This window comes from Cnephaeus nilssonii (genome assembly GCF_951640355.1).
Source record: "Cnephaeus nilssonii genome assembly, chromosome: 1".
NCBI lineage: Eukaryota > Metazoa > Chordata > Mammalia > Chiroptera > Vespertilionidae > Cnephaeus > Cnephaeus nilssonii.
Genome location: NC_137072.1, coordinates 64,782,786 through 64,793,325, shown reverse-complemented (window position 1 = coordinate 64,793,325; position 10,540 = coordinate 64,782,786). Strand labels below are relative to the sequence as shown.

The 10,540-nt window shown below is 42.9% G+C and overlaps 1 protein-coding gene and 1 pseudogene across 2 annotated transcripts in view; both read right to left on the bottom strand.

Annotated features, from left to right (window-relative positions):
- Nucleotides 1-2,490: 2,490 nt before the first annotated feature.
- On the bottom strand, nucleotides 2,491-3,153 carry LOC307102955 (large ribosomal subunit protein mL42-like; annotated as a pseudogene). Its single transcript has one exon. The product of its transcript is annotated as a large ribosomal subunit protein mL42-like (transcript).
- Nucleotides 3,154-6,654: 3,501 nt separating this feature from the next.
- Nucleotides 6,655-10,540, bottom strand: part of HPSE (heparanase) — a 47,848-nt gene continuing 43,962 nt past the window's right edge. The window contains exon 12 of the mRNA XM_079779245.1: nucleotides 6,655-8,287. Within this exon, the coding sequence (XP_079635371.1) occupies nucleotides 8,128-8,287 (160 nt within the window). The 3' untranslated portion in view covers nucleotides 6,655-8,127. The remainder of the gene's footprint in view (nucleotides 8,288-10,540) is intronic.

Below are 10,540 nucleotides of genomic sequence, written 5' to 3'. Positions count from 1 at the left end.
GAAGCATTTTGCTTAATAGATTACTAGTTTATTATAAAAGGACATTAACTCCGGAATAGCCAGATGGTGAAGAGATATATAGGGCAATGTATGTGGGAAAGGGAACAGAGCGTCCATGCCCTCTCTTAGCATAAGCCACTCTCCTCACTTCCAGTGTTTCACCAACCCTAAAGCTCTCTGAACCCCATCTCTTTGGGGTTCCATGGAGGCTTCATTATAGGCACAATTGATTAGATCATTGACCATTGATGATTGAACTCAATCTCTAATCCCTCTCCCTTCCCTGAAAGTCAAAGTGGGACTGAAAGTTCCAGCCTTCTAATAACATGGTTGGTTCCTCTGGCAACCAGCTCCCATCCTTCAGGACTTTCCCAAAGTTCCTTCAAACATTCCTACCACTCTGGAAATTTCAAGAGTTTTAGGAACTTTGTGTCAGGAACTGGAGACAAAGACCAAATATATTTCTTATACCTCAATATTACACACACACACACACACACACACACACACACACACACACACACTATGTACACTGAAGTCAAAAGAGGACTTAAAGGTATAGCAATTATAGCCGAAACCGGTTTGGCTCAGTGGATAGAGCGTTGGCCTGCGGACTGAAGGGTCCCAGGTTCCATTCCGGTCAGGGGCATGTACCTTGGTTGCGGGCACATCTGTGCAGGAGGCAGCTGATCGATGTTTCTCTCACATCGATGTTTCTGACTCTCTGTCTCTCTCCCTTCCTCTCTGTGAAAAATCAATAAAATATATTTTTAAAAAAAAGGTATAGCAATTATAGTCCTACAGAAACTCTACCTGCATAAACTCTCTTCCACCTGCCTTTCTTAAAATAACTGACAGGTAAATGTTTGCAATCAGGTCACTGGACTCAGGATATTTCTTGTGAAAATAGAAGACGGGTTCCAGGCATGAGACTGAGCAGTCACACCCTGAAGCAGCTGGAAACAGATGAGCGCAATTTCTTTTTAATCCTCACCCGAGGATATGATATTTTTACATTGATTAAAATATGTATTTTTTAGAGGCCCAGTGCACGAAATTCGTGCATGGGCGGGGGGTGGGGAGGGTCCCTCAGCCTGGCCTGTGCTCTCTCACAGTCTGGGAGCCCGGCAATCGATCGCCCACCCACTGCAGTGCTGCCGCCAGGTAGCCTGGGCCTCCCTCTGTGTGGTGATCATGGGGCGATGGCTGGGCCCTCGACCAATCACATTGCACCTGCCTTGGCTGGCCTGGCACCAGTGGGTGTCATAGTGTGGTTGTCCGGAAGGTCGTTCCGCTGTTCAGCCATTCGGTCAATTTGCATATTATGCTTTTATTATTATAGACTAGAGGCCCGGTGCATGAAAATTCATGCACTGGAGGGGGGTCCCTCAGCCCAGCCTGCTCCCTCTCACAGTCCATGAGCCCTCAGGGGCAGGAGGTGACCCAGCAATCAGAGGAAGGCAACGCCCCATCACACCTCTGCTGCTGCCACTGCCGGCAGTGCAAACCTCAGCCGGCCCTGGTTACCTGAGCCTCAGGCGGCCCTGGGCAGCTGGGCAGCTGCCATCCAAGGCTTGCCTGCACCTCAGGCCAGCCCTGGGCGGCTGGGCAGCTGCCATCCGAGGCTTGATTGCGCCTTGGACTGGCCCTGGGTGGCTGGGGGGCTGAAGGGATTGGGGGACTTTGGAGGCAGGTGAGTGGAGCACCTGCCGCCCTGGTGGGGCTGAGGGGACTGGGCGCCGCCATCTTGTGGCTATGGGCGTCGCCATCTTTGAGGGCGGGGCAGTCAATTAGCATACTCCCTCCTTATTGGCTGTGGGCGCCACCATCTTTGTGATGGCGTGAGGGTCAATTAGCATATTCTCTCTTTATTAGATAGGATATTTCAGAGAGGAAAGGAGAGAGAGATAGAAACACCAATGATGAGAGAGTATCATCGATTGGCTGTCTCTATGTCTGCAATCTGGGCATGTGCCCTGATCTAAAATTGAACCATGACTTTCTGGTTCATGGGTTGATGCTCAACCATGGAGACATACTGGCCTGAATCCATTGATTTTTTTAGAGAGAGTGGAGGGGAGGGAGAAGAGGGGCAGAAAGAGAGAAACATCGATGTGAGAGAGACACATCGAGTGGTTGCCTCCTGCATGCACCACAACTGGTGCCGGGATTGAGCCTGCAACTCAGGTACGTGCCCTTGACCAAGGGCCAACACTCTAACCACTTAGCAAACCTGGCCAGGGCCAGATGGGCTCACTTTTAAGAAAAGTCTTCTACAGTCATAATAAACAGACTGGTGTCAGATAAATATTTCAATTAGTGACTTTAAGCCTGCCTCTGGGGGTGAGGACAGTTCTAAAATGACAGCTCTCGAAGATCCATAATCTAGAGTAGACTTTGCCTACCTATCCTCCCCCAGTTATAAAAGTTACAGAATTTTGCTGGATGGGATCTGCTGCAGAAGGACAGGATTTTTTTTTTTAGATGAAAAGACATTTTATTATTATTTTACTATATAACATAGTAGTGAATATATCTGATTGCATTTTCTCAAATGGAAAATGAGAACAGGACAGCATTTTACTGAAAACCTCAATATCATCTGTCTTTTGGAGGATTCAATTTCCTACGACGTGTATGATACTGTCCATGAGGATACCAACGGTGCTTAGTAGTAAAGAACATTTTGCTAAGTTGTTCTATCATGGGTCCTTGCGCTAAGTGTTCATCTTTTTCTTCTAATCTGGTTTTCAGTATTTGATCCTGTGTTTCTTCATAATTATGCACAGGATTTGGCCGAGGGATAGGCTTGGTGTGTTCATATGGAATATCCACAGAAGGATGGTAGCAAACTATCGTCCTGCTATCAGATGTCAAAGCAAGTTCTACTTTGCAATTATAGTCATCTGGAAGAGAAGAGTATGTGGATTTATGACACAGTATAAAGCTCCATTTTGGATTGGAAATAAATGTTTCAAAATAGTTCTGTTTGATATCGCCCATTTCACTGCTGATACGGCCATGGTGAATCAAGATGCTTACCAGGTGGTATAGAAAAAGATTTGAAGAGAAAATGCTTTTAAAATTTGCTTCTAGGCATACCTATTTTCATCCCTTGACGTCTGCTCACCACGAGCCCGCCATCTTGCCTCCAGCCGGAGAAGGACAGGAATTTTTGCAGCCGTGTTTTATTGAAAGACAATGCAGTGCTTTGCAGGCTGCGTTGGCCCTGAAACAATGGTACTGTGAGGATTGGGGTCTTCATAGGGTACCTCATGTGGTTATATCACAGGTAAAATATTTAGGCCAAGGGTCAGCATTGCTAGTGAAAGGGTTAGCTAGCTAGCTTAATTAGGCAGGTTTAAGAAGCTTCAGGAATAAAGATAGTCCATGGGAAGGAATACATAATAGAGACTGGAAGATGCCAGGGTGTTTATCTTACTTGTACAGAGAATAAAGAAATGCCACAGGCAAATAGAAATATATCTGGCCTAAGCAATCAAAACAGCCATAAACCAAAGACAGACAGGGGTATCTCGGGCCTGAGCAATTAAAGTGACCATAAGTTAGGCCAATCGTAGCCCTGACCCGAGTAGCTGGGAGGGCTTTCAGGCTTTCTCTGCCAACACAACTGGGAGAGCTAGAAGATAAATCAAAAGTGACTCCAACCAACGAGGTAAGGAGGAGACAAGGTGGGGGACACCACGTGGGCTCTGAGATTTGAAAACTAACTCTATGTAGCAAAAGGATCAGTAAGAAAGGGTCAGGTTCAGACAAAGAACTGTAGCCTACTTAATGCCTCAAGACCAAGAAAGCAGTGGTCACCCTGCTCAGGGGCCCCTCTGTCCGTCCAGGAGGGACAGATACTTAGGCTTAGAATTTAGAATTAGGTTTTAGAGACAGTGTCTGCTTGCAATAAAGTTTCTGTACTTTTCACCTATCACCTTTTGTCCATGGCATCATTCTTCAAATCCATCAGGATAAGAACCCGGGAATTCACCGTTGCATCCTGCCCAGAGGAAAAACCATGCATTCCAGTTCAATTTTTGCATTTCACTAGAGGGGCCTCCTAATCATCTAGTCATCTTCATCCATTTGTGTTGTTAAATTAATTAAACAAGGAAGCTTATTAGGCTATGGCTCTAATGCCGTGGCAGCCTACATAAGCAAACCTATGCCTGTAAATGCCTCAAAGGTATTCAATCAGAATGCTAAGGACCACCAATCACAAATAGCCAACTAGGCTTTAAGCTATAGCCAATTAAAGCATTTCCCTTCTTCGCTTCCGTGCTTTCTCTATATTAGTCTTTCCCCTAGCTCCTGTCTGCAGAGCACTCCTAACTACTTCTGGTTTGACACTGCCCTATTTAAGTGGATATATGCTTAAATAAAGTCTTAAAATGCTTAAAATGCCTCAGTGTATCTTTTAACAGTTTCAAGTCTTTTTCATCTGGATTCTCAAACTCAACAAAGACATCTCAAACTTCAACTCGATGAGACATTGCCCTGACCTTTGGAAAGAAGGGTTTCTATTCCTAAAGTGGAAAATACGATGTCGTGTGATTCTTAGTTAGACTTCTTGGAAGCCTCTCAAATGTGTTTTTCTATAGATTTGGAGAGAAAGATTTCATCTTTGAGGGAAACATTCCACCTTTTTATTTCCTTTTCATCATTTCTAGAATATGTAAACTTAGAGGAAGAATGCTTATGTTGTCTTGTCTCCGATGAAAAGAACTCGGGGAGGTACAGAGACAACTGTAACTTCCAGAGTGGCCCTGTAGCTTAACACAGAAGTGCTAGCCCCAGACTTGGTCCTGCAATTGTCACATGAATAGGAGTTCCCTAATGGAACTAGGCTTCTTTAGCTTCCTTGTTGGGCTCATTGCTTGAGGGCAATCTTTAGACTGGTCATCAGAGTGTTTTGTGTGTGTGTGTGTGTGTGTGTGTGTGTGTTTAATAGGAGAAAGAGCCTTGGAGCTGAATTGTTTTGGAAGATGAAGGTGAAAGCTGAGTTTCTGAGTTTGCTATTTTGTTTGAGCACACTCACCTCCACTGAAACTTAGGTGAGAGAGCATCATCTTCCCATTAGCACCGCCATGGCATTTGGAATTGTAGACATAGTCCTTCTACTATATGTTTTACTCTCCTAAAACTCTAATAGAACTGTGTTTTATATCTTTTATGGGTATTACGTTAATTTTCCTTTGTATTCTACAAATTTATGTTTTTCTCATTTTGATTATAAACTCCTTAAAGATAGACTTTAACAAAATATTTCTTGAATTCTTGCTTCATGAAAGCACTGTTCTTAGCACAGGGTATGTCAAGGAGAAAAATTCCTATGCTCAGGAAACACACAGACTACAGATGGCCTCCGACTTATAATGGTTCAACCTAAAACAATTTTCAGACTCTATACTCTTGGGCAAGGCACTCAACTGCTGTAAGCTCTTCAGGAAAAGAGACTAGGTTATTTCTAAAAGGACCTATAAGGCTCCAATTCCTCACCCTGTATCGTGAGTCCCTGGGGGGAGGGATTCTGTTTGCTTTTCAAAAAGTTATCATCCATAGGAACTGGGATGGTTAATTTTATGTCACCTTGGCTGAGTTATGGTGCCCAGATATTTGGTCAAGTACTGCTCCAGATGTTTCTGTGAGGATGTTTTTGGGTGAGATTTATATGAACTTTGAGTAAAGCAGATTGTCCTCCATAATATGGGTGGGCCTCGTCCAATCAGTTGAAGGCCTGAATAGAACAAAAGACTGAACTCCTTCAAGCAAGAGGGAATTTGCCAGCAAATGACCTTCAGACTTGAACTACAACATCGGCTCTTCCTGGGTCTCCAGTCTGCTGGCCTACCCTGCAAATTTTGGACTTGTTAGACTCCATAATCACCAATCAATTCCTTAAAATAAGTCACATACTATTGGAATATCTATATCTACCTACCTATCTACCTACCTACCTACCTACCTACCTATCTATATCTGTGTATCTGACAATTCAAAATAAAAGCAGGAATATTGAAAACTAAAAGTAAATGGTAGTGGAATGAATAACTAGTTTTGACTCTAGTTGTCTTTAGTGATCTTTTAGCCAAAGGTGGAAGGGGCTGTATGTTCAGACTTCTAAACCAGTGTGTGGGGTGAAGAACAGAGTTTGTGGGAGAATGACAAGAGTTGAGGCTGAAGAAATAGTCATAGGCAGGTGAAAAATAGGGAACATATGTAATACTTTCAACAATAAAGATTTTTTTTTAAATTTTGTAAGAAAATAAGTAAAAATAAAAACCATAACAAAACAACACAACAACAACAACTAAAAGAAATAAGCAGGTGCCAGGTTGTGGAGGACCTTTTGTGCCTGTAAGAAATGGGGGAAAGTCAGGGAGAGCAGTTAGGAAATGATAATGCTTATACAAATGAAAAATTAGACCCTGACTTTATGAAGTGGCCAAGGGGACAGGTAAAAAAAAATAGAACAAACCTTTAACACTGAATCTGCATGATGAGGGAGGAAATAGTGTTTATGCCTGGTGAGTTCTTTGTGTCAAGGTCAACTCTTTTGGTGTTAGAGACTGAAGGGACAAGTAAAGATGGGAGGTGTAAACAATGCAGTGGAGAAAAACAAGGCTTCCAAATGTAGGCTTACGCTTTATTAAAATAATAATTATGCAGTACTGAGATTATAAAAATTGCTTTATTTCAACTGTGAAAATATAAAAACCACATACATACAAAATGTAAGGGTATTTAAGCATGCAACGTTAAGTTCCAGCTTTAGCTCCTCATAAATGGGATCAAATTTAATTGAAACAATATTTATTCATAGTTGGCATAAATATGAAGAGGATTACATTTCTAAAAATTAAGATACAGGAGAAAGTAATACATCCTGTCACGGATAAAAGTACAGAACTGTAGTGGTCAAGTGCCATGGGCTTCCCAACACCCGCTCCATTCCCAAAGATTACTAGCAGACAACTCTAGGAACCTCAGTGATGTTGGCAGAGACTGGGAGAATGGCCACGTGGTCCATTCCTGACCAATAGTAAGACATGAGGAGACACAAGGAGAGGTTTGCTGGGAGAGCCGCTGTGAAAGCGTTCTTCAAGTCTGTGAAGGAGACACAGAAAAATTGCTCATCTTCTTTCACTGGATGTTGCCAGGTATCCATGGGTCCATGGGATAGCTACAGCCATCATGCCACCAGCTTGAGAATGAAGCCAATACTAAAGGTAGCAGAGCAGAGATGGAAAGAGCCTGGTTCCTTACTGAGCTATGGAGCCCTCCCTGTTTCTATTTCTTGTAATTTGGGATTATAAATGTCCTTATTGTTTAAGCCATTAGAATCAGGGTTTTCTGTTACTTGCAGCCAAAAGCTCCCCAACTAAAGTAAGAACTAAAGGCGGAAAAAAAGTGTAACAGAAGTAAACATTAACAGATGGTGATAATGTATTTAACTAAATTTTCTCCTCTAGGCAAATCAATTTCCCTTATAGTTATTTTTTCATTTAAATTTTACATAATACCTCTGTCAAAATGATTGTCATTAATAATTTTTTAATATGAACACATTCACTATCTGTCTTCTCACATAGTATTGTTGACAAAGACAAACAGAATAAAGAGAAGTAGCGACTGATTCTAGCTCTTTTTCAAGGTGCAAAGAGATCGTCTCTCTTTTATAGGCAATTTGGGGGTTATGGTAGTAAACTTTTTCTGATGGGAGCCCATGGAGACAGCATATGCAGGAAAGAATCTGACAATCTTCTAGTAACTGTTTTTGAAAATAAAAACAACTAAGCACTTTCTTAAAATGAATAATATATCCTTCACTTACTTGCCTCCTGGCTGTATTGGAAACATTCATATACATTTGTAATAACCTTAAATAAAAATATTACATGTAAAGTACAAGAATAGTGTTTGGCACAAGGTAGCAGTGGTTTCCTTAAAGAGAAGAAAATGCTGTGCTAAGTCTAGCCTGAGAGTGTCCCTGTCTCTCCAGCTCCCACTGGTTGATTTGTAATATATCTGCTTGCCTTCCTGTAGCTTGAGTTTTGCTTTCCTCTTCTCAATACACTTGAAAAATTCAATCTCAAGGCTAGGTTATGCCATTCATTTTCAGAGGCAAGCATCAACTCTGGCATTTCTTATCACAAAAAACCCATAGGAGAAAGCTGGCAAGCTTAGTGGACTTCCTGGGCTGAGCGGCTTTTCTGTCAAAGCTGGCAGGGTTTGGTCATCCACCATCTTCAGAGTTTTGTCATTGAGCTGGACAGATCTGCAATGTGGAAAGATACATCTAAGTTAGCCATGTTGTGTGTGCTCCACCTGCTCTACAAAAGTTGTGAGATAAAAGTTTTTAAGACCAAAAACTTTTTCTGTGATAGCCTATCTATACTAATAAAAGGGTAATATGCTAATTAGACCAGGAGACCTTCCAGATGTCCTTTTGGACAAAGCTTTGGTGGCGGGGCTGAGGCACACGCGGTTAGGGACGATCAGGCCAGGAGGGGAGGGCAGTTGGGGGTGATTAAGCCAGTGGGGAGGGGCTAGTTGGGGGCGAGCGGGCCAGTGAGGGGGCGCAGTTGGGGGCAAGCAGGCCGGCAGGCAGAGTGGTTAGGGGCGATCAGGCAGGCAGGCAGGTGAGCGGTTAGGAGCCAGCAGTCCTAGATTGCAAAAGGGATGTCTGACTGCCGGTTTAGGCCCGATCCCACAGGCCTAAACCAGCAGTCGGACATCCCCCGAGGGGTCCCAGATTGGAGAGGGTGCAGGCCGGGCTGAGGGACACCCCCCCCCCGTGCACGAATTTCATGCACCAGGCCACTAGTCCTATATAATAAAAGCCTAATATTCAAATTGTCCCCTTAGGCAGTCATTCAATCGAGAGTTCGACTGCTTGCTATGACGTGTGCTGACCACCAGCGGGTGGCGTGGACATGGCAGGCATCAGCCATGCGGCAATGGAGGCGCTGCCGGCCCCAATGGGCCCCGACGAGAGCGGGACTGCGGCAGGATGGTTAAGCAGGTGAGCGGGTGGTGCCAGGCCAAGGCAGGTGTGAGTGGGGGGGCCCCCCACAGACGGCGACCAGCGGCCCGATCGATCGCCCTGTAGGTGGGATGATGGAGCAGGTGAGAGGGCAGTGCCAGGCCAAGTTGGGTTGCCAGGTGGGGCTATGGGGCTGAGGGGCTGCGAGGCTGGGAGCGTGAGCTGGGGCTGTGAGCCTGGGGGTGCAAACTGGGATCTGATTCCCACAGGCCACCCCGAGGGACCCCACCCATATGCATGAATTCGTGCACCGAGCCTCTAGTATTACATAACCTGTGTTTCCACACTCTATCAGTTAGGTATTTGACCTAGATGATCTTCAAGGTACAATTGAGTAGTTGTGACAATGACCATATGGCCTACAAAGTCTGAAGTATGTCCTGTCTGGGCCTTTACCGAAAATGTGATCTATATTAGTCTATAAAATGGAAGTATAAAAGGGATAAACATGACATAACTTCTGGGTATGTGGAAATTTTATTTTATGGAAAATATTTTATACTAGAGGCCCTGGCGCACGAAATTCATGCGCGGGTACAGTCCCTAGGCCTGGCCTGCAATCAGGGCCATCTTCCCCAGCTCCACAGCCGTCCCCCCGCCCCCGCCACCACCGACCCCCAGATCCCCATTTGCCATCAAGTGATCAGTGCCTGACAGCTGGGGAAAGGTGATCAGTGCACCTCATAGTGACTGGTCCAGTGGTCATTCTAGGGTCAATTTGCATATTACCCTTTTATTATATAGGATAGAGCAAATAGATATAATGAATGAAATGTAAATTTCACATTTAACATAAAAATTGTTAAAAAAATTTTTTTGTATAAAAAAATTAAAGTTGATTTATGTTCCCACTGGTAACTATGCCCATAGCCCTCTAACTCCTTTCTCCCCAGGAGATATACATCTACTTTCTTATGTTGTGAAGATATTTTGGTAGAATGTATGTTGCTGGGTAAAACAAAATGATTTTGTTTGGCTAAACCACAGATTAAAAACAAATTATGTTTTCTTTGCATTTCACTGTGGAATTCAAATTCAAAACTGAGTCAAATACTGGGAAAACTTGTTAAGCACAAGTGTTATTTCTCATGCATATTTACTATTATTTAAATCAAATGAATACATGCTCACAGCAACAAATTCAATATCAACAAGAGTTTATGAAGAAAGCTTTAGTCTGCTTTTAGTTCTACTAATTACTTCCATAATTCTAAATGATGTTTATATCTCTATTATCTTTTTCTCAAGTGATTTTTTTTATCATGAAAAAAGTTAGTACATTTTTATTGTAAAAATTTAGAAGATTAGTTCATGTCAGAGTTACATATATGTCATATATGTAATATATGTAATATATGCAGAACACTTAAAAGAGTATGTTGCATGTATAAGTGCTGTAAAAGTATCATATCATCATTATTCAGAAATAAATATTAAAAAAGTAACCTGTTAAATCATCCAAACTATTTTTAGTATTTTGATGCA